The sequence below is a fragment of the Peromyscus eremicus genome, chromosome 6 (assembly GCF_949786415.1).
Source record: "Peromyscus eremicus chromosome 6, PerEre_H2_v1, whole genome shotgun sequence".
In the NCBI taxonomy this organism is placed as follows: Eukaryota; Metazoa; Chordata; class Mammalia; order Rodentia; family Cricetidae; genus Peromyscus; species Peromyscus eremicus.
The window spans coordinates 33944287-33968922 of NC_081421.1; the positions used below are offsets into that span (position 1 = coordinate 33944287).

The 24636-nt window shown below is 46.3% G+C and overlaps 1 protein-coding gene across 1 annotated transcript; it reads left to right on the forward strand.

The window, feature by feature from the left end:
• The first annotated feature begins 865 nt into the window (after positions 1-865).
• Acad9 (acyl-CoA dehydrogenase family member 9) lies at positions 866-24636 on the forward strand. The gene is made up of 18 exons (XM_059265373.1): positions 866-1071; positions 3274-3367; positions 6881-6982; positions 8713-8819; positions 9609-9709; positions 10487-10565; positions 11480-11654; positions 13350-13423; positions 15482-15557; positions 17173-17243; positions 17464-17583; positions 19700-19828; positions 21165-21244; positions 21923-22049; positions 22266-22343; positions 22749-22877; positions 23506-23578; positions 24287-24636. Exons 1-18 carry the CDS (start codon positions 892-894, stop codon positions 24385-24387), a joined length of 1896 nt encoding a protein of 631 aa, XP_059121356.1. The 5' UTR covers positions 866-891; the 3' UTR covers positions 24388-24636.

The following is a 24636-nucleotide window of genomic DNA, read 5'->3' on the forward strand; positions in this document are numbered from 1 at the left end:
GGCTCATTGATTAAGAGCACTGGCTGCTCTTCCAGAGGAATGGGGTTCAATTCCCAGCACCCACATGGCAGCTCACAACTGTCTGTAACTCCAGTTCCAGAGGATCCAACACCTTCACACAGTCATACATGCAGTCAAAACACCAATGCACATAAAATAAATAAATAAATCATTTTGTAATGTTAAAAAAAAAAAGTCTGGGCTTTTGAGCTGGGTTTCTTCTCTTTCTTCTATTCCTATGCCACACAGTTATCACTCCATTAACATATTTAAAAGATTTGGTAGAGGTGGGCTAGTAAAATGGGGCTCTTGTTTTATTACATTCATTATTCTAAGTCCTATGTTAAGTGAGATGAGAACACAGAATGGTTGTGCCTCTAAGACTATTTGCCTAAATCAATTCCTCTACTTAAGGGACGTGGTGAGAATAAGCACACAGGCTTCAGGACCATGTTTTCGGAGCCCGGATGGTAGTTCAGCATCTGACTATTGACTTCCGAGTATTTTCATTTTCTTACCGGGACAATCATAAGAAGAAAAAAACACAAAAATTCCTAGCCTGTTCGGATGATTGAAAGAAATTACAATTTTAAAATTGCATACTTAGAAATTACATATAGCAGTGCTTGACGTAGAAGACATTAAACATACTCCGGAACCAGCCGTCCAGCAGCCTTGGTTAAGGTTTCCTCCAGAGGGCCTCAGGCGCACCATCAGGCGGCGCAGCCCGTGCATCATCAGGCGGCGCGGGGCTAGCTTCCGGTTGCGAGCTAGTTTAGGGAGGGACCTTGGCTATCGGCCCGCGGAGGGCTTATCGGACGCGGGTGATTTGCGTCATCAGGCGTGCGCGGCGGCACTTCCGGTGACTTGAAGCCTAGGGTCAAGAACAGCATGTCTGCCTGCGGACTGCTCTCGCGTGGAGCGGCGGCTGTGGCGGCAGCATCGGCGGCGGCGGCGGCGGCGCGAGCTTCTCGGGTGCTAGGGGTCTTCACGAAGACGCGCCGCCCGCTGCACACCAGTCCGCAGAGCTGCTCTTTCGCCAAGGAGCTCTTCCTGGGCAACATCGAGCGGGTAAGGCAAGTCCTGCCTGCCCCTGTCCCCTGTGTCCACCTTTCCTTGGTACCTGACCGGAGTCCTCAAAAGAGAAACACCCGAGAGGCTGGGCCTTCAGGGAAAGGTGGCGTAAATGGGGTCGCAGAGGTTTTTGCTTTGTTTTGTTTTGAGACAGAATCTCATTAGTCCAAGCTGGCTCTGGACTCACTCCGTAGATCAGGCAGGCCTTGAATTCGTGATTCTTCTGCCTCGGTCTACAGAGTCTTGGTTTACAGTCATGTGCCATCACACCTACCTTTCCAGCCATTCCTTGTCCGGGGAGTTTGGGGGAATCCTGTAAGGGTTAATTACGAAGGCATTTCCTTGTTCTGGCTAGGAAATATGATTTCTAAACAGGTCATCCTGTGTCGCTTCTCTGGCTTCCCTTCAGCTCCGAGACTTCCACCAAGGTTCTTTTCCCTTTTCAGAACTCCACAACCCAGCTTGTAGCACCCTTTAGGCCATCACGTTAAGAGTGAGAAGGCTTGTCAATGAATTTGAGTTCGCTTCTTGTTAACTGTGTTTTCTTTAGAACAGTCTTCTCACGTTGTCTGACTGACTGCATTATAGCAGAAGCCAAGACCCCGGCTAAGAGTGGCTGCCCCGCTGGAAAGTACAAAGCTGGAACGTCGAAGTGTAGGAACCATGAGAAAGAAAAAGTCATTACTTACCTTCTTTCAATCTTTCAATCTTCCCCCTCATCACATCCTTTTTGCTTTCAATTTTACGTTTATGTAATTGGGTAGAATCTCAACAGTTAGCTGTCCTTCCTGGTGTCATCCACATCCTACTACCATAATGAACTGTCCACCCCTAGCAAAGGCTGACCTGGTCATTAGAGCTCAACTTTCTCACTTATTCAAGGATAATTCTGCGTCTTGAATCTGTTCCCTCAAGCTTTGTCCCAGCAGCCAGTAGTGATCTCAACATTGTCAGATCTAAGTGATTGCTTCTCATTCCTATTCCTACCTGATCTATCATTGCTATCTGATATAGATAAGTACTCAATGTTTGATGTGAATGCACCTCAGTCCTCAGGCTTCCGAAAAACCATTTCCTTCATATTCTTTTGTTAGTTCTTTGGCTTCTCAACTGGTAGACGTTGGCAAGTAGCCCAGATGAAGTCAGAGGGAGTTTTGTTGTTGTTTGTGTTACTTCATCCTTTTTTTTATGTGGAGGTGGTGGTTGTGTTGATGGCTTGTTTTGAGACAAGGTGTTGCTGGAACTCAAGATCTTCTACCTCTGCTTTCCTTCCTGAGTGCTAGATTACAGCTGTATGCCACATGCAGCAAAGCTGAAGTTTCCTAATGTTCAAGTCTATGCCTCCCCCCCTTTTCATCTACAGCCAGCCCCTTGATGAACTAATTCAGTGTCCTAGCTTTAAATGCTACCTCTGTTCTTATGACTCAGATTTCTTTTTCAACTTAGAGTTCTTCCCTTAACTCCAGACTTATGTCTTCCTTTCTGCTCAAAATCTCCCCTCAGATGTCTAATAAGCATCTTTGATAAGCATATATGAAAATTCTCTCCTGGATCCCACCCAGTCTTGCTTTTCCTAGCAGCCTGTTTACCATAGATAATGGAAACTGTGATTGGATACATTCTTCAGTGACATCTTGATTCTTTTTATTCTCATAGTCCACATTGAGTCCTGTTAGGTAAATCTTCCTTTGTCTAGCTCAGGTTGAATTCTTGTCCTCTGGCCCTGCTTCCTCACATGTTCAACGCAGGACGCCAATAATAGCCATGACATAAGAAACAGCTGATAAGGGGGGACTTGCATGGTGTTACTATTGGGAGCATTTGAGCTCATGCAAAGATTGATGTCCATTTTAATGAAGAATCCTCATATCCATTGTCTCCACAAGTCTCAAAGGAACCTTGAGGAAATGTGACCTGCCCATTGTTGGTGTCCTAGGCTCCTGTTTATGGAACACTCTCCACCCTTGTTATTGATAAGGAAACTTGAAAATTAGGATTCCACCCGCCGTATGGATTGAATGGGGAGGAAAATAAACACAAATAAGAGTCTTAGGCTGAAGCATCTTGTGAAGTCATCCTTCTTCCTCTTTCCTGGGACCAGATGTGGAATGTAACACATTTCCCCCTTCCCTTTTGATGAGTAATACAGTGAGAAGTTCCTGAAAATTAAATTTGTCATACTTGTTTTTTCATTTTTAGAAAGGAGTTTTCCCATTTCCAGAGGTTAGTCAGGATGAACTTAGTGAAATCAATCAGTTTGTGGGACCACTGGAAAAATTCTTTACTGAAGAAGGTATGTATGGTTTTCTTTTTCATTGCCCATTTCCATTACTCGGTTAATTGGATTGCTTACATTAGATGCACTATAGGGAGAGGAAGCTCTTAGTGTTGTTATTAAGTTACAAATAGTTTCTACTCATAATAGAACCTTCAGGGATCACCCAGTTTCTGCTCAGTTAAAAGACACTAATTCAGTGTTCCTCTTGTCTCTGTGATAAGGAACCTCTTAAATGTTTCTGCACTGCAGCAGGCTAAAACTTGTGTATGACATGATAGAAGTGAGTTACTAGAAAAGATGGAAATAGCTGAGGCCAGGTAGCTCAAACTTGTTAATCACATACTGTGGCAAAGGCTGTATAAGATGGCATATATAAGGTTTCTAAGGTTAAGTCTAGATCTTTGTATGGTGTTTTATGAACCAGTCATGATCTGTGGTCCAGCATGTTCTGGGGAACTGTTTACTCTTCTGGTTTCTTCCAGTGGTAACATCCTGGATAACTCATCTAACATCACAACAGGATATTGATACCAGTATAAGCCAGCTGACCTTACTCAGATTTCACAAACCTTAACATGTACTGGTGAATGCATGTGTATTCTCATACAGTGCTATTGTGTGTGTACAGTCATGAAGATACAGATACAATTAGATTGTGAGGATTCTCATGCTATCCTTTTATGACCATATTTTACCTAGCTTCCATGGCCCCTTGAAACATTTCATTATTTTGCTGTTTCAAGGATGGGGAATGGTGTTTGGTGGGGAGGGTGTTTGTTTGGTTTTGGAGACAGGATCTTGACTTTATTTTATTTATTTATTTATTTACTTATTTCAGTCAGTCAGTTTGTTTGTTTGTTTGTTGAGATAGTCTCTCTACATAGCCCTGGCTGTCCTGGACCTCATTATGTAGACCAAACTGGCCTTCAGCTCACAGAGATCCACCTTCCTTTGCCTCCCAAGTGCTGGGGTTAAAGGCATGCCTAACCAGATCTCACTTTATAACCTTGGTTGATCTTGAACCTTCTGCCTTAGCTTTTCAAGTGCTAGGATTACAGATAAATGCCACCATACCCAGCTAAGAATATTTATTATTAGAATTATATCATGTATTAGTAGTTGTTGTGTTTCTTTATTTACACACACACACACACACACACACACACACACACATATACATTCACACACACAGTCTTATCATGTAGCCCTAGCTGGCCTGGAATTTGCTATATAGACCAGGTTGGCCCAACTCACAGAAATCCTTTTGCCTCTGCCTCCTGAGTGCTGGAAGTAAAGGTATGTGCCACCATGCCTAACCCTATATAAACTATAAATTGGTTCACTTTATATTATACAGCATAATTCACTATGCATATTTCTTAGGCATTAATAGTCTTTCTAGTTCATTGCCTGGCAGAATTCCATGACAAAAATGTACCAGTTTGTTAAGCACATATTAAAGTGTATTGAATTATTTACAGTTTAAAGGCATTTAGAAAACTGCTGTGTTCATTTTTATACAGATTTTTTGTGACTTTATATTTTCATTTCTCTTGCATAAATGCCCAGGAGTGTCACTGATGGGGTTCTGTGATAGTTGTGTGCTTAGGTTTCTACAAAACTACTAACCTGTGTTTAAAATGCTGTGCCATTTTGCATTCTCATCAGCAATAAATGATATTTTGTTTCTCTGCCTTCTTGTTCACCTGGATTTGGATTTTATTTTTGCCTGACAAGTGTCATTTAGTATCTCACTTATGTTAATCACTCTCAAGGGCTGATAATGTTAAACATTTTGTGTTTTTATTTGTTTCTTTTTATATCCTGTTAATATACTTGATTTTTGCTATAGATTGTGTATCTAGCCCTAAAGGGGAAGGGGATAAAACATGCTCTTCCGGGTCAGACCCACAGTGATCTGCTTCCTTCAACTAGCCCACCTTTGACTTTTCACCACTTCCTATTGGCTGTATTGAACTCACTTCATGGTTTTAGAAGCTGTTTTTGGTGGATTTTGCGGAATAGTCTGCAGACAGCTGTGTTGCTGATGGTCAGTGTTCTTCCTTTCTAGCCTGGAGTCCTTGTCTGCTCTGCTGCATGGCTGGATTCTCACAGGATGCTGAGCAGGTGTCGAGGCCAAGCTGCTTCCTCCTTAGTTTAGGAACATGGTAGCACCCACCCGTGACCTCTAGCTCTTGAGAGGCAAAGCAGGACTGAGAGTTTTGAGAGTGGATTACATTTGGGAACCTTTAGTTCTCTTTATTGACTTGCGTATGAATAAGTATAGGTTATGATGTTTTTAACACTTTATAATAGTGAGGATGTTTAATTTCATCGCCAAAGTGTACTTTAATTACCTTGATGCACACAGACAGTAAAATTAGAGACAGAATTGGTGGTTGCTCACTTCTGCTCTTGTTTGGGGTTTCTGCATTTCTTTTATTTAGTGAGTTTGTGTATGTATTCATATGCACATGTGTGCCACGGCATGTTTGTGGAGGTCAGAACATACCTTGTGAAAGTTGGTTCTCTTCTACCATGTAGGTCCCAGGTACTGAACTCAGGTTGTAAGACTTGACAGACAGCACCTTTACTCACTGAGACATTTTGCAAGGCCTGGGATGAATTTTGAGCCAGTGACTGAGTTAGTGTTACATGGAGTAAGTTGTTTTCAGAACCTGTGGAGTGGAGTGTAGACGTGGAGGCTCTGAACACTGGGTAGAACTTGACCCGGACACTGTCTGCACAGTGCTCTGTGTCCTGACCTTCCATTGCAGTTCTGAGAGCTGTGACTTACTCTCTAGTGTTTGAGAAGGTACCATAGTTAACCTGGAGATAGCTGAGTGTGTCTATCACTTGCTTCTCTCGTCACTGTAACAAACTTGCCTGTAAGAGGCAACTAGGGAGGAAGGGGGATTTGGCTTGTGTTGTAAGACTGTAGTTCATGGGGGTGAAGGTCTGGTGACAGAAGCAGGTCTTAGCTGTGACTGCTCATGTCTCACACCCAGACAGAGCCAGGAGAACAGATGGTTTTGAGCTGGTGCTCAGCTTGCCTTTTCTTATAACCCAGATCTGCAGCCTACGGGATGGTGCTGCCCACGGGGGAGGGTCTTGCCTCCTCAGTTAAACATCTCTGGAAACTCCCTCAGAGGCACACCCGGAGGGTTGATTCCTAAGTCATTCCAAACTCAGTTAAGTTGACAAATAGTATGAACCATCATAGTATGCCTCCAGGAATCTGTGTCATGGAAGTCCATGATACACTGCTGTTTTACATGACCCTGGTGACTAACGCCAGGTCAGGAGGAAGACTCACTTGGCACCAGTGACTTAAAAATACAGTTCTTAGATGCCTAATGGTATAAAAGTCAGCCATGTGCTGAGAGGCCCTGACTAAACTTCAGATCTTAGACATTTTCTGTCACTGGTATTGGTGTACTATACAAAATCCATTCTGTATACTTATATCTATACGAACATTGCTTATTTATTTTTTTGTTGCCTAATCAAGGTATTTGTTTTTGTCAGTGGACTCTCGGAAAATTGACCAGGAGGGAAAAATTCCAGTTGAAACCTTAGAGAAATTGAAGAGCCTGGGACTTTTTGGGATACAGGTCCCAGAAGAATATGGTAAGTTAGACAGTGGCCGCTCACCAGGTGATCTAGCTCTTCTTCAGTAAGTGCTTTTCCTGTGTGCATGAAGGGCTTCTTGTTGAGGAGCACTGGCCTTTAAATGCCATCTTCCATAGTCTTAAGTGCCCAACAATAGATAAAGCTGTGTTTCTTCAACTTTCACCAGCCTGTGCTGGTATGGCCCCTGAAAGGTCCTGGAGATGTGGGGGAGAGTGCATTTGGTAACACTTCTCAGGGTTGGACAGCTTTCCTGGCTGTGAGCTGCTGATTTGGAGATGTGCTATTTGGAACATTTCCACAACCAATGATGCCATTACTGAGGTTTTACACTGCAAACCATAGCAAATGGGAGCTACTCTTGGTCTTCTAGTCCCTTGCCTGGTGTGTCTGCAGGTACTAAAGTGTAAAATCCCTTGTACAGCGGAAAGTGGGCCCTCAAGTATACAGAATAAATCCATAGTAGTGCCAAATCTGGAGCTGGTCCAAGCTGCGGCACAGGAAAAAATCTAAGGAAAGTAAAGGTGATGCCTAATTGCCTTCCATGGCGTATTAACCTGGTTGAGTGAAGGGTTTAAAACTGTTAACTGATGTGTCTTCCTTGAACCCCTGTCACTTCTCAACCACATTACCAAGTCTATGAAAACTTGGCTGTCTGCAGACTGCCTCAAGTGATACCCGAGGCTGCCAGCCCCTGCGTTTGGCATCAGCACTCTATTTCTTCACAGAAATAGCTCACCTGGCCTCTACATGAAGCTGTGGAAGAGGCGTACTGGGTATCAGGGTTGTAGTTCCAAAGGGACAGGTGTCACTATCTTGTGCAACCCAGTAATAGAGTAGAAATAAAGTGAGAGCACAGCAGCCCCTCGCTGCATTAAAGAAGAAAAAGCAGAAGTGTTTTGATCAGAACAAAGGTCGAGAAGGGTGGGGTGGTGTGGGGTGGAGGGTCCGGGAATGGGAAGGCATGGAGGCCTGACATTGAGATACTATACACCTGCAGGGATAACTTCCCCTGAGTGTGTAGGCATGCCACCCCTCAAGTGGACTGTGCGCTCTTATCCTCATTGGGCAGCTTTGCTGTTTACTGTCCTGAGAACTTTAGGTCTCATTTCTGTAAAGTGGACATAGACGCCTCTGGAATTTGAAGAGAAAATGTAAAGTATGTAAGTTCATTGTTGTTTTCAGTCCTTTTGTCTTTTATTGCTAGAGTAGTAATTCCCAGTGAGGACCAGTTTTGCACTTCAGGAAACATTGGCAATGCCAAGACACATTTTTGGTTGTGGGAACTGTGGGCATAGGGCTGTTTGCTATGACACCTTGTGGGTGGCGGGCAGAAAGTTGCTCAACCTAGTGCAGTGCACAGGGCGGCCTGCACAACAGCAAGTGAACACCAGCCCAGGTGTTGCAGCGTCAGGCAGAAGAGCCTGACCTGGGGCCACCTGGACTGTGGATGTCTCTCTGCTAGAAGGGATTTGCAACCTACTTAGCAGCTTACTGTTGGTGTGGATGTCTGTATTAACAGTTCAGCTTCATATGTGTCTCCTTGCCTCAGAGAAACCTGAAGATGTATACAGAAATACTCTGGATAAGATAATAGATGATAGTTTCCTTGTGCCGTTCTGTGTTTTTAATTTTTTTTAATGGTTTCTGCTGTTACTTTAAAATTAGAAAAATAAAATGCATCCCTTTCTCCACTTGGAGAGTCAGCTAGTCTGGTCTGTCTTTCTTAGGTGGCCTAGGCCTCTCCAACACCATGTATGCTAGGCTTGGGGAGATCATCAGCATGGATGGGTCTATCACAGTGACCCTGGCAGCACACCAGGCTATTGGCCTCAAGGTCAGTTGTTTGAGGTCCTATTCGGGATTTCCTGGAGGAAGTAGGGGAAGGGGACTGCTTCTGTGACATGCATGGGTTTTTTAGCTCAGGGTCTAGAGGAGAAGCCTAGCCGCACTTGCACATGAGACACAGGTTAATGCTGTCTTTGGAAATGAATCCTTTCCTGAGCTCCCCTGTCTATACACATACCTTACTTGCCCCCTGAACTTAAAGCATGATGGGCGGCTTCAAAGGCACACGCTCCTCAAGGGTTTCACATTAGCCAGCTCATTTCTGCTGTATACAGGTGAAAGGCAGTTAAATGGACTCAGTGTCCAGCTTTGCAAGCCAAGTTTAGGTAGGTGACCAGTCTGCAGTTACTTTCAGCAGGGTTGGAGTTGGGGAGCACAGCTCTGAAACTATACATTCCCATACTGGATGTAGTTCTAGCACCCCCATGTATTCACACTCTATCATCCAAGCCATCCTGTCCATAAAGGAGAGGTCCTCAGCTTGTAAATCATGACGTGGAGACTTAGAGAAGAGTCATAGCTGACCCAAGAACATACTGGTGTAGGTAGGGATGAAAATCCTACATGTTGAATCCAAAGCTACCACTGTGGCTGCCCCTTGTGCATGAGTAGTGGGCCTTCCTTCAACAGATCGGCAGCCTTCCTTGCGGGGTCTGAGGCTGCTGGCTCTGAACTCACTATTTTCTCTTGAGTGAAGTAAATATTGTCAGCAGAGGGGCTGTCATAAAAACACCTCGCTCATCTTCAATTGGTCAATTGGTCTGTATGTTTTATTTAGGGAATTATGTTGTTCGGCAATGAGGAACAGAAGACCAAGTATTTGCCCAAACTGGCATCTGGGGAACACATCGCAGCCTTCTGCCTAACAGAGCCAGCCAGGTCTGTCTCCTCAAAGTCATCTGTATACTTGACAGTGTCCAAGCTCCCTGGGACATGGGGCTTGTGTGGATGGAGTTGCTTGTTTGTATTTCCTCCTCTGATGCCTTCAGAAAATCAACAACTATTGATAAGATAATTATCTTATCTCTGGCCCATGGTCACTTACAGGTGACATTCCTACAGCATTGACTATGTCAGTGTTTGTGGCTCACAAGCCTCTTGACATTCAGGGATGCATTCAGACTTCAGTGAGTCTTTCAGGGCACATGGGTGGGTGGTGAGTCTGCAATTCCAGATTAGCAGCTGAAGTTCAGGGAAGTTGTAACCAGTCCAAGGTTCCACAGCAAGGACGAAGCAGGCCTGGGCAAGACTCAGATTCTGATTCGAGTCCAGCTGGGACCTGTTTAATCTTGCTCCCCTTCATCTGAAATCTTGAAACAGGCTTCCTCCTGTTGTGGGCTGAACACACAGGGAAACTCTGATAAGCTCTTGTGGAACCCACATTCCCATGTGGGAACTTCAGCACAGACCATTTCCACTACTGCTTCTTTACTTGTTATCCACACACATCTCATTAGTATGAGTCTTACTGGAATGTTCCGTCTGCTTCCAGACTCTGGCCACTTTCCTTGGTCAAGCATCAGAGTGAAGTGGAACAGACTTGTATGTTTTTGTCTGACTCGGTATTTTAAAGGCCTATCTTACTTCTACACCCTCAAAACCATTCCAGTCTTATTCCCAGTGTTCTCCTTTAGTCACACATCTCCGTCTTTGCAGTGGGAGTGATGCTGCCTCCATCCAGACCAGAGCTACGTTAAGTGAAGATAAGAAGTACTTTGTCCTCAATGGCTCCAAGGTACAGCGTGACCTCATTTCCCTATCGGGTTTAGTCAGTCTTCACCGCCTCTATGTGTCTACCTTCTGCACACCACACTGGGTGTGTGCCACTCCTTTATCAGAACAACCCGAGGCATAGCTGAGTGGCAGAGCCAGGACTGGAGCAAGGCAGTCTAACTCCACAGTCTCCTGATTCTGTGCCTACAGCTGCTCTTGTGTGTTTATTTTCAGTTCTGACTCCACACCTTTTCAAAGATGCAGAGTATAGTGTGGTGCACTTCCGTGGCCCTGGCACCCACTAGAGGAGTTACACACTCGTGGCTGGTAGTCCTTCCCCTGTTGACATCACCACCTCTGATGGCATCTTTGAGATTTCATCAAGGACTGCTTCAAGATAGAACACTGAAATGCCATTAGCAAAAGGGGGAACGAGTAGTAATGGCTTCTTACCTAGTTAGCATCCAGATTTCCCTGCTCATCTCTTACTCTTTCCCCCGATCAGTTTGTTTGCTTGACTCAAAAGTAAATAATTCCCATCCATTGCGGTCAGTTGAGTACTCGCTCTTTTTCTCATCCTCTATTTTCACTTTTTTCAATTGATAAGAAAATACAGTATATAAATTTGTACGTTTGTATTTGTGCAGCCATGATAAAAAGGCTCCTTCTTACTGTCAGCGGTGTGGCAATGAATGGAGCTCAGAGGCCACCTTAGTGTCATTAGTTATGCTCCATCCCTGCCCTGCCACTTCTCTCCTGAGAACATCCCTGCTCTGGAGAGACTTAAGTGTGTCCCCGTGCTCTTTCACACAGGTTTGGCTTATGTGGAGCTTTCTCCATGTCTTGTCTGCTGTGGAGCATCTGCATGTCTGGCCTGAAATCCAGTGGGTGGATAGAGCTGAGTGCTATCTCTAAGGATCTTTTGGTTTTCCTCAGGTTTGGATCACCAACGGAGGACTGGCCAGTATTTTTACTGTGTTTGCAAAAACTGAGGTGGTTGATTCTGATGGTTCAGTAAAAGACAAAATCACTGCATTCATAGTAGAAAGAGACTTTGGCGGAATCACTAATGGGAAACCTGAAGATAAACTGGGCATTCGAGGCTCCAACAGTAAGTAGTGTGACAGATGTTCATATGCACTAGTGTGACAGAGAGACTTGAGAGACAGGTTCACTGTCCACTATGACAAGTATAATGGAAAATGCCATTTAATTACTTGTGGTTTCAGTGAGACATTTTAGCAAAGTCAAAATAAGAATGCAGTCACAACCTATGCACCTTGGTGCATTTGGCGCTGCTGATTCTAGGTAAGTGAGGTCAGTTGGAATCTCAGCCTGGGTAGGGCAGTAGTGGGCATCACACAAGCACAGGGGTCTTGGGTAAACATCCTGTGGTGGGTCACCCCATCTTCTTTCCTGGAATCTCCTTTCTCTTCCTACCGTCCAGACCCACCTTTCATGTCCTGGTTAGGCAGCTGCTGCTTCAGTGGAGGCTGGTGTCCTGTTTGTTGGCCTCAGTTCATCCAGTCTGACCATGTCCTGGTTAGGCAGCTGCTGCTTCAGTGGAGGCTGGTGTCCTGTTTGTTGGCCTCAGTTCATCCAGTCTGACCATGGCATTCTTACAGTATTCTCTTGGTGTAGTTTTAGAGTGGCCATCCTACAGGGACTGTGTTCCACTCCTGGCACATCAAGGTCCACATCTGCGTACCCTGTTTTTGGAGCTGGGCATGTCAACAGTGTCAGTTACCTGTTGACGACTGGGAGGCTGGTGCCCCAACAGCATGCAGGACCCCAGAAGAGGGTCCAGGAACATAAGACCAAACAGGAAGATATATCCTCCCCACACCTAGTCGAGCAGCCTTTGAAAGAATGACCAACTGCATAGGTCCTGTAGCCCATGTAGTCAACCCTGAAATATGATCAGCAGACAGAGAGGTCATGTTTTGTGGCATTTCACTCCACACATTGCCAGAGCAACAGTTGAGGGAAAAATCATCAGGTCCAGCTTATGACACTTGGCCTGACTGTCCCTTGAACTCTAACCTTTCTTATCCTAAGTGTCTTTCTCTGGTTCAGCATGCCAGGAGTTACGTTGTTTATGTAGAAAAACATGCAGGGCTGCAGGGAAGGTTGTTCAAGGGCACTGTTCCAACCCCTGCCTCGTCCTGTGTACCTTGCTTTCTCACTGTTTCACTCACACTGACCAATGGGGCTTGTATTTCTTTCATGATTGCTGGTGGTCCCTGGCTACGGAAGCCCTGTCTATCAGACACCTTAGGATTTAGCTTACAGCAGTAGGATTTTATTTCTTATGGTTTGGGGATGCTTCAACCTGGAGAGTGTTGATGAATTGACACCCCATCCAAGCTGGGAAGATGTTACCCCATAGTGTGGGGTATGGCTGTGTTAAACATAGGGAACAAGAATCCCATTGACTCTAAGGTCTGAGGAAATGCTGGTGCTCTCCATTTGCTTTTCTGTCTTTGGCTATTTCGGTCCTTTCGGCTTTTGTCAACTGTTGCCTTACAAAAGCCTGGCATGGCCTTTCAGAAGAATGGCACCTTCCCTTGCAGCCCCACCTCTCTCTTTCTGTGCTGTTCATTTCATAACAGTGCTGACCAGGCTGCCATGTCCTTGCACTTATGGTTTGTCTTCCTGGCCAAAGAATGAGCTTTGTGAAGGCAGCAGTGTGTTCTTCCCTGATCTTCAAGATGCTAAATGAGTGAGTTAGTCAGTCACAGGCCTGTGGGTCAAGAGCAGAGTGGGTTTTTTGTTAGTCACAATTTTTAAATTCCATGTGTTTTAGCATGTGAAGTCCATTTTGAAAATACCAGAGTGCCTGTGGAAAATGTTCTCGGAGAAGTTGGAGGTGGCTTTAAGGTAAGTTGAAGGCCAGTCTTGTTAAGTGCTGGGCCATTTCACATGTGAGTCTCATGTTCTGCCCTAGCCTTTCTGCTAGCAGGCTAGCCTGTGCTCTATCTGTGACTTCATATGGCTCTCGGGCATAGGAAATGAGCACCATAGAGGCTGGAGAAATGGCTTGCCCCTAGAAGAGGGAGTCTCAATAGGGTGAGGAGTCTTTCTTCCCCTTGGAGACCTCCTCTTTTCTGAGTGAGGAATGGAGTTCCCCTCCCCAGTGAGTGTGGAAAACAGGCTAGTGGGCTGGCTCCAGAGAGGCCCAAGTTCCAAGAACCCAGCACCCTAGGTTGTAACTCCCTGCCCTAGGCTTCCCCCCATGCCATCAGGTTTATAGTTTAAAGATTTATTTTTCTGAGATAGAGTAGAGCCTCACCATGTAGTTCTGACTGGCCTGGAAGTCACTATGTAGACCACACTGGCCAGAGATCCACCTGCCTCTGCCTCCCTAGTCCTGAGATTAAAGACATATACCACTTACTCAGCTGGATTGATTTATTTCTATTTTATGTATGTATGTGAGTGCCTACATTTGTGTATGTGAATTGCACGTGTGCCTGGTACCTGCAGAGGCCAGAAGGCTTCTGATCCTCTGGAACTGGAGTCACAGGCTATTGTAAGCCACAGTGTGGGTGCTGGAAACTGAACCTGAGTTCTCTGCGAGAGCAGCAAATGGTCTTAGCTGCTGAGCTATCTCTCCAGCCCCAGATTTATATTTTATTGAGAAATGTTTTATGTGATATTTAGTTTACCACTTTAAAATATCCATGTTTATTGTTTTTAATATAGTGTCTGTTATGCCATCATTCCTTTTTTCAAATTTATTTATTTATTTTAATTTAATTTTTTTTTTTTTTTTTGCCATCATCATTTCTAATTCCAGAAATGTCATTCCTCCAGTTCTACCCCTGTCTCTTGGCAACTGCTGTTGTCTTTTGTTCTTCTCTGGGTTTGTAGATGTTGAGCATTTCATCCGACTAGAATCGTATACAGTGTAAGGTATTTTGTGGCTGGCTGCTTTCACGCCGTATTCTCAGCCATCATCCATGTCACAGCATGAGTCAGTATTTCATTCTTTTGTATGGGGAGATAATGTCCTACTGTGTGGATAAACCACATGTTACTCATCAGTTCATTGGGTCGAATTGTCACTGTGGGGCTTGTGTGTGTCAGTAGCACTGTTGTGAGCTTTCATCGTCAAGTTTTTGTTTGGAAAATATGTTCTCAATCCCTTTGGGTGCAGTAATAGAATCACCAGCTATATGGAGACTATAGTACTCTTTTGAAGAACTCTTTCCATGGTGGCTTCAGTGTAGGAGGGTTCCGCATCTTCACCAGAACTTGTGGTGTTGTCCATTTTTAAATTAACCCTGTGGCTTCACGCAGTTTCTCACTTGATCCCTCTGGTTGGTGAGGAGAACCCCTGACTCTGGATAAGCTAGCAGAGCATGTGAACCCGAGCTGGGTACCTGTCTGGCTCCCCGCTGTTCACTGTACTGGAGCAGAATAAAGGGCAAGGAAAGAGGCAGGGTGCTGGCCCAGCCATCAGATACTGTCATAGGCACCTGGCTGCAGTCAGTAGGGTCATCTCTGTCTACAGTCTTGCCTGTCAGTCCCGAGGAAGTCACAACACTGCTGCTTCATCTGTAAAATCTGGGTGCTGATCCCAAAGCACAGCTGGAAAGTTCTTGCTGCTTGTAGCATTCTTAGATCAGTCTTGCTGTCTGTCCCTACCACAGACGAGGAGTACTGACAGCTACTCCTCCATTTAGAGTAGGAGCAGTGACTTGTGTGTGCTCAGAGTGAGGCCAGTGATGTTGACGGAAAGGTACAACAGTGACTAAGCCACCTAGTTTGAGGGTTAGAAGTGCTTGCTTCTGGCCTGAAAACAGGAAGGGTGATTAACTTGGCCTGGACGCTGGCATGGTAGACACTTGCCTTTGCTTTCATGAAAACAAGTTGGTTTGGCTGGCTCCCTCAGCCTCCTTCAGTGCCTCTAGACCTATTCCACTCTTTCTGCAGGTAGCCATGAACATCCTCAACAGTGGGCGATTCAGCATGGGCAGTGTTGTGGCTGGGATGCTCAAGAAACTGATTGGTAGGTATATGGTTACTTACTCGTTGCTATGACAAAATACCTTACAAAACAACCTTAGGAAGGGAGGGTTAATTTTAGCTCACAATTTGAATGCCTGGTCCATCTTAACAAGGAAGGTGTGGCTAGGAAACATCTCCAACTGTGGCTGCTAGAATGGGAAGCAGTTGGTCACATTGTGTGTGAAGTTGGGACACAGAAAGAATGAATGTGGGTGCTCCCACAGCTTTCTCCTTGTTTATTCAGTCTGGAACCTAGCTTATGGGCTGATACTGCCCATATTCAGGGAGACTCTCCCCAGTTAAACATCTCTGGAATTCTTTCACAAACAATGCGCAGAGGTATCTCCTAGTGTCATGATTCGTGGTTCTAAAGCCAATGATGTTAACAGCGAAGATTAATCTCCATAGTAGGTAAGTCAAGAGCAGGAGCCCTTTGTAGCACTGACTACATACTAAGAATGTTTGGGTTATTTCTGCTGGGCGGGCAAGGCTGAGCTAGGCCACTTGGACAGACAGCTTAAATGCAGCATCCGGCCTTTGATTAGAACCAAATGTACTCCTTCCCCAGAGCCTAGGATATTTCAGCATTCTTCTGCTTTATTTGTACACCAATCAGGCATTCTGTCAGAGGCATGAAGTGTTTCTGCTCTATCCATGACAAACCTGGCTGTCTAATGATCTTCAGTCCATGAACCAGGCATTAAGAAAACATTAGCTCTGATCTCACTCAAGCCCCGTGGCTCTTTGGGCATGGATGTGGGCTGTGAAGTGCTGGAAGCAGATACAGCCCTGTGTATTTCGTGACTGCTGGAGTTTACAACATTGTGGGCACACATTTGGATTCTTCCTCTATTTGCTTAGTAGAGAAACTGAGGCCCAGCGAGGGTGGTGGTTTACACAAGCCATGCATCATGACCTAAGGCAGACCTGCCAGCTAGGCTCAGGCGCCTTTCAACATGCCCCGTGGCTCTCGTCAGTGAGCATTCTCACAGTCAAAAACATGTGAGTGTAGGAACCGTTGGAAACCAGCTGCAACTGGATCACAGCAGAGGACATATTTGGGAAACAAGGTGCAGGCAGAGCTGGAAGTGCTAGTGCCACAGTAGAAGGCTGAGTGTCCCTTTGAGGCTCTTAGACTCCAGCACTATCAACAGCCATGCCCATGAAGGCCCCAACCAGAGCTCTGCCATGAAGGTACCCTTGTTTTGTGGTTGAGTATTTGTAGGCCCGCTTCTGCATCTTTCTTGGATGCCCTGTGCGCCTGACTGCCTCCAGCCTTCCTCCTCTTCCTAGCATCACAGCACTTCTGTGAGGCAGGCAGTGTGTTAAAGGAGGTAGAGTGTTTCCTCCACACCCATACAGCTGACTCAGCATTCTGTGTTCTTAACTTCCTCCCGGCTGCCTATAGACCCCACGAGGACCAAGAATTTCAGAAAGTAGGAACTCGAGCTCCAGGGCTTCTCATCTCAAGGACAAGGCTCTCATAGTTCCTTCTGGGTGTTGAAGGGTTATCATGCTGGTCTTAGGAAGTACTTTTCCAGTATTCAAAAACCTTTTGTTTGTTTGTTAGTTGATTTTGTGTTTTTGTTTGTTTTGACAACTCTGTTCTTCTTTAGAACTCACTGCTGAGTATGCCTGCACGAGGAAGCAGTTCAGCAGGAATCTCAGTGAATTTGGTTTGATTCAGGTACTAAAGACTTTGATTCACTGGATGGGAAGAGGTTTTCGGTTGCTGGCTCTCTGTACTGTGCCTATGGGCAAGGACATAGGAAGAAAACTGTACAAGACATTGTTGCCACTGGGATAGAAGGCTTCTCATGTAATTTGCTTCTCGGGAAGAGGGTTAGGAGATTTAAGCCTATGCGTGTGCAGATCGCTTCTTGATTTTATTTTTCTGAACATTTCAGGAAAAGTTTGCACTAATGGCTCAGAAGGCTTATGTAATGGAGAGCATGGCCTACCTCACTGCGGGGATGCTAGACCAACCAGGATTTCCCGACTGCTCTATTGAGGCGGCTATGGTGAAGGTAATCCCAGCTCAACTAGAGCTAGCACTTGGGGGAGATACAGCCTTTCTGATCCATGGCATTGTCAGCCATCCTCTTATTAGTTGATAGAACAACTTGACCTATGATTTGTACCTGTGCAGCTTTCTGGGTTAGCAGGGCCCTAGGGCGAAGCTGGGAGAAGTAATGCAGAATTATGCTTACCTGAGTGTGAGTCTACAGGGCAGCTCACTGCTTCCCAGTATGGATTGTGCCCATTTTCACTGATTGATTCTAGTCTATAGCAACAGGACAAGACCTAGATGTCAAAACTTTATATCCATGTAAGTTAGCTGGGCTCTTCGAGGAAGGAATGTCATTATTTTCAGAGTTAATAGCCTTTCCTCTTGATTAGAACCTTCTTTTATAACATGTTCAGTGAGGTAAAAAGAGGTCACTGGTTACAAGAATTTGATTTCTTTGGTGTGTAAAAGGGCCAGGTTGACTCTTAGGCCATGGCCTGAGTTGCCCAGTGTTGCTATCTATCTTAAAGGGTCCAGAAACACTGCAAGTAGGAAATGCTCTAAAACAGCCTTTGGAGTCTAGAACAGGCCCAAGTTTATACCCCTGTTCCTGGGGCTTCTTCACACCATCTGTTCTCAAGGTGGCTACTAACTTTGCTGAAATAAGGATTCCCCTAGCTTTACCTCTGGGCCATACCTTTGTCAGATAACAGAGGTACTGCTTCAGTTGGATACCTAAAGGTTAAACAAGCAAATCTAGGATCGTGAGTAGACAGAACCTGGCCCACAGCATACAGCAATCACCGTCTTTACCTCTGTGGCATTGGGTGTTTCCCACTCTTCTGCTCTCCATCACAGCCACCTTCCTGCCAGATCCATTGTCTTTGGGGCATCACTATCAGTTGGAACTGTTTCCCTTGGCTCCACGGAATTTTCTAATATACTTCATTTAGTAGCAAGAGCCTCTAAGTAAAAAATATATATGTATGTAGATATCTGTTTCCTGCTGCTTCTGTCTGGGGTCCTTTTTTTGAGATGTTCCACTGTTTGTGTTTTCACAGACTTCATTATGGGGTTTGTTCATAACCTCTTTAACGTCCTTATCTTACGCTTCAGCTGTGTAGAACTTCACAGGGTCCCCTGTAGTAAGGTTACTGGGTTCTGGTGGATACATATTGTCTTGACTGTTAATGTTTGCATTTTTGTTCCGGTGTCTGGGCATTTGTAGTTATGATAGTTGAGATAATTGTAGGTGTTGACGTCTGGTCTTGTCTTTGTGGGTAGGTGTTCTGTTTCTTAGTTTCCCTTGCCCTCTTCGGATCTTAGGAAAGGACCTTTAGGCTGAGGGTTGCCTGATACTGAGTGCTTCTGAATCCAGGTCCTGTGTGGCCACTGGGGGTCCAGAGTAGAAAGTGTTTCTAGGAATTGGCAGGTGACTTAAAGGACTTGGAGTGGGCTAGAAGGTGGGGTTGAGGAAGGTTTTTTTTAAAGCTATAATACAGATGACAACCCAACTTTAAACTGGCCTCTGGACTTGAATTCTTAAGAGAAATGCTGAAAGATGTGACAGCCTAGAGAAATGGGCGTTGGAGAGTCTGAGGTAGTCCTTCCTGCTTAAGCTTGGGAACAGGGGCAGCTGTGTGCTGGGTGGGATTCATTTCATTCTCATGTTCTCCTGGTGCCTTCCAGCTCCTGACTGGTACCCAAGAGCTGACCCTTTTCCACATGCTAACCCTAGAGCTGAGTGTCTCTGTCTATAGGATGTTCAGTAGAGAGTGGTCATCAGAGCAAAATGGAAGCCCATGTGGATGGCAAGAGTGGTCACACTTCCTAAAAAGGAGAAATCTGGGTGATTTACAAAGCACAGGAGTTGGCACAAGAGGCATGACAAGTCATGTTGGGGATGGAACACGCAGGCTGGTCACTGGTCCAAGAAGGCAAAAGGACTTGCCTGTGCTTACCTAGAAAGTTCCTCCTGGAACCACTCATCTCCAAGCTCAGATTTTCCACACATTCTCCAGCTGCATCCTGGGCAGCAGCTCTCTGTAGTAGGTCTTGATCTTAGAAGACCCAAGGGGATGACTTGGTTGTGGAGCACTCCCTCCAGGCTCTAACCTTGTCTGGTTCTGTGGCAGGTGTTCAGCTCTGAGGCTGCCTGGCAGTGTGTGAGCGAGGCTCTGCAGATCCTTGGGGGCTCAGGCTACATGAAGGACTACCCCTATGAGCGTATACTGCGTGATAGCCGCATCCTCCTCATCTTTGAGGTGAGTGTCTCTGCTGACTGTACTTCCCTGTACATCCCCTTAGTGATGCCCTGTGTTTCTCCCAGCCTTCCTAGCCCTGAGAGAGGCTGCTGAGTCCCCAGAGATGACGTACAATGATACAGGGCAGGCTGTATCCTCTGGTTGGATCCTCTTAACCATACACCAGTGCTTCCACCGTCCCTTGCTATGTAGAGCGAGTTGAGGCTGAGGGAGCCCAAACAGCCCCTTCAGGTCACACTCCTGAAGTCCGTTTCTACAGGATCAGCTTCCCAGTGACTGCTGTGGTTTTGCCAAGTTCCTTCTGACTGGGCAGGGTTGGACAAATGTGGGAGAGTCGGGTTCTGGTCCCAGCTCCTACTCTGCTTCCATCCTCTACTCACTAGGTTATGATTTCACTCTCAGTAAATTGAAGTTGAGCTGACTCTTGTTGGCTCTAATCGAAGCTCTCCTTGGTCCTTTGGTCCCACTCAACATCTCTGCCTTATCAGGCACAGCCTAATAGCAGAAGGGTTGGCTCTTCGAAGAGTCAGGCATGTCTAAGTCATTTTGTCTGGGGGTTGCCTCTCTATTGGCCCTTCCTGCAGGGAGAGGCCTGGATTTCTCAAAGAGCCTGGCTAAGGTGATGTGGTTCAGCAGAGTTTGCTCTTGAGGCCGTAATTCATAGATAAGTGGGGAAGTTTTGATGTGAGGCACACTTTGTTTAGAGCTGGGGGCAATAGCAGAAGAGCCTCCATGCCCAGCTTTTCCGCCCAGGGGAACTTCTCTCCCCTTGGTGCCAGTCCAACTACAGGGTGGTGCTGGCTGGGAAGCCTGGGTCAGTGGCCTACAGCTTCCTGTTCTATAGTAGAATCATGAAGAAGCTCGTGTGTGTGTGTGTGTGTGTGTGTGTGTGTGTGTGTGTGTGTGTGTGTGTGTTTTCCCCTGAGGAGCTTCCAACTACTGCTACTCAGCTGTCTGTAGCTTCCCTGAGGATTCTGGTCTAAATGAAAGCCATGGGTTATCTGTTCCACACTTTCTGTGTCCTGGTCATCACACTCCTTTATCACCCAGGGAAATCTGGCTTCAGTTTTAATAAGGCTTCTGGGACCTAGAGAAAGGTATGGACTATGCAGGACAGGCTATGAGAGGTAAAAGTCCCAGTGGGAGGCCATACATCTGGTCAGCCTTACTACCCTTCCTGTGTGTTCCCTAACACCAGGCCACAGCCTGCTTTTGTGCCTTGTTCTCACGCTACTTCAGTGACAGCCTCTACCATGTGGACAGTGGGGAGTGGCTGGGTTTGTCAGTCACAGCCTGCACTGCTGGGCTGCTTTGACCTTCACACTTCTGGCCATAGGGAACCAATGAGATTCTTCGGTTGTTCATTGCCCTGACAGGCCTGCAGCATGCCGGACGCATCCTGACCTCAAGGATCAAGTAGGTGCTATTTTCCCATCTGTTATTGGTCCCAATCTTGGAACAGTGGGTGGGGAGTGCAGCCTGCACACAGGCTCACTGCAAAGCTGCACAAGCAATTGCACTATCTTTGCACAGTGGTGACAGGGACTGGAAGCCCACACCTCTAGCTTGCCCTCACCAAAAGCAGCAGGGAGGGCAACCTGCCCAAGTTGTCCTCATTGCCTGCAGAGTCACACTGTCCTCTAGACACATTAAATTCTATCATTCCCCCTCAACCCCCGCTGATGCTCATCTCCCACCCTGGAGGGTACCTGGTGTTTGAAAATGCTCATTACGTTGGCTGGATTGCTGAGACAGCCAGAAGCCATGGAATGAGAGGTGTCCCGCTAACAGATGGCAAGTTTGAGACTAGTTTCTCTTCTTTGCCCCTCTTTATCTCCTCTACCCTCATTCCAGGGCAGAGCAATCAGATCCCTGCTGGAGCCCACAACAGGCTGCTAATAGGATTTTGCAGGCTCCTTAACTGTTTGGAAGCTGACCGTACAACAGGCTTCCTTCTGCCGGGAGGAGAAAGCCTCCCTGCATGAAACCCACATGCTCAGCTCTAGAAAAGCACAGAGTTCCATGGTGCCATACTCTTGATCAGTGGGAGCCAGCTGTAGGGTCTTAAGTCACAAGACTGTGAACTTCCTGCAGAGAGCTTAAAAGAGGCAATGTGACCACAGTTTTGGAGACAATTGGTCGGAAGCTTCGGGACTCTCTGGGCCGAACTGTGGACATGGGACTGTCAGGCAAACTTGGCCTTGTACACCCCAGTCTTGGAGTAAGTATGTCCAGCACCTGTACTTCCCACATTTGGGTCCCCTCCTGCAAGGTAGTCCCAATCCAGAAGGATGTGACTAGCATCTAGGATCCTCCAGGAAAGTTGGGAATACTCAGATTCCCCACTCTATCCCTGCCCTATCTCCCTGGAGCTCCATTAGGTGGGTCAAATGGAACATCCTGGAAGAGATACAAAGTCTGTCTTCTTCACTAATAGGACAGTGCCAACAAGCTTGAGGAAAATGTGTATTACTTTGGTCGGACTGTTGAGACCCTGTTACTCCGTTTTGGAAAGGTAAATGGGTCCTGTCGGGTGTGGGATACTGCCTCCCCTACTGGTACTCCCGCCATGGGACTACTTTGAGCCCATTGCCCACCTGTGAGTCCAGGCCTAGAATAGAAATCTTGATCTCCATGGGGCTGGAACTGCTAGCCAGCACTGCCCGTGGAGGGCCCTGCTAGCTGAGTTATTTCCAGTGTTCTAAGCACCTTCCAACCAGAGTGGCTCTCTGGAATACCTGGAGGGGTTACTTACTGGGGGCTGAGCACAGGAGCTAATCCCTGTGGGGAGTCTTGCTGAAGGTGACATTGAGCATACTAAGCATCAGACAAGTTTCTGAGACCTGTTTAAGCCTTGACATGTGTCCAGATATAGAGAAAGGAAAAGCATCATTGTTCACCACTCTGAACCTGTCCTTAGACCATTGTAGAGGAACAGCTGGTGTTGAAGCGGGTAGCCAACATCCTCATCAACCTGTATGGCATGACAGCCGTGTTGTCACGGGCCAGCCGCTCCATCCGAACTGGGCTCCGGAATCATGATCATGAGGTAAGTGTTGCCCAGCCCTACATGGGAAATACTTAACAGAAGCCATAATGAGTTTGTCAAGGTCATGGCTACTGGGACAGACCCTTTATCCACTGCGTTTTAATGAAGCCTGGAGCTGAGGAAGGGAGAAATTGAGTAGTGTGGCCTGTTGGAGAGTCCTGCACAGGAGAGACTGAGTCTCCAGCACCAAGTGGTAGTTGCAGAGATGGGTGGATGGGTTTGCTGTGGCATGGCCATGTCAGTGCTGTTCCTGATCCTGGCCTTTAGTCTCTTACAGGAGACAGGTGAGTGACAAGCCCACCCTCATTCATCACCTGCACTACACTTTCCTCACCCTGCAGGGACAAGCAGGTTTAGTCACTAGCAACTCATGTTTACCAGCCTCTTGACACACGTCATTCCAGAATAGCCCATGGGTGCACACTTCACAAAGACAGACGCCATCTCGGAGATCCTGAGGGACTTGCTCCTGGTCAGCCTGCATTTGGTCAGGGTGCTGTGTAACTTCTGAGCCAGGCTTTTTTGCCCAAGATGTCATGCCCAGTGTGGCAATATGCTGGGATTCTTTGAGTTCAAAGACCAACTTCAGAGCTCTCAGTTGCTGTCCTTTCTGACCTTGGTTGTCTAGGTTCTGTTGGCCAACATGTTCTGTGTGGAAGCTTATTTCCAGAATCTCTTCAGCCTGTCTCAGCTGGACAAGTGTGAGTGAGATGCCTACGGGAAAGCAAGCACCCAGGGCCAGCCATCATCCATAGCTGTTGGTGCCTTACTTCCTCCCAAAGCTTGCTGCCAGGAAAGTGGTTTGGGCTCACAGTAGAGGGCTTGCCAGATCAGGTACATCCCTATGTACTAAGGCCTCCTATGTAGGATAGCTGGTGTCCGTTTAGGAGAGGTCCCCAAAGAAGGACACAGCATTATGCCTGTCTCTTCAGCCGCAGACTCTAGCCAAAATGGCTTCTCCAAAAGCCTTGGCCCTGGAAAACATATTACTTTAGGCCAGCTTTTCTGTCTGAAATGCGTTTTCTCTTTTGTAACTGCTTGTCCATGTTTTGAAATATAACCAGGTTCTCCTTGACATGGCAGTCTGAAGAGGCTGGCCCTGTTGCCAGTTATGGTAGAGAGGGCCATTACAGTCCTTACTGAAGATGTATAGCTTGCAGCTGTAGAACCCAGCCTAGGGGCCGTACATGGCTTGCAGGACTGTGGTATACTGTGGAGGGTAGTGAAACAGCCTTTCTGGGAGCCAGTTACCAAGTAGGGCCTTCCCACGTAAGACCTGGCGGTCTAAAGGAGGGTATCCCTGGGTATAGCTTCCCAATGGGGAACTAACTTAGGTAAAAACACTCCTTAGACCTGTTTGCATTACCATATTGCAAAAGGATTACCTATGCCTCGTTTTCCTCTCACAGATGCTCCAGAAAATATGGATGAGCAGATTAAGAAAGTGTCTCAGCAGATCCTTGAGAAGCGAGCCTACATCTGTGCCCACCCTCTGGACAGGACATCGTGAGGCTTGGACAGTGCCCCTGTACCTACCACCTAGCCCAGGTTAACATAATTCAGCATCTTGAGAAGACTGAAACCTTGGAGTCGTCTGTGTAGACTGTATGCCATTTGTATACACTAAAGCAGTAGTATAAACAACTATTGCTCTGCGAAAGATCAGTAGTTAGATTTTGACCTGTAGGCCCTGCATCTAAAGAGATCCCATCAAGGCAAGGAAGAAAGGATGGACGGACAGACAGAAGGAAGGAGACCA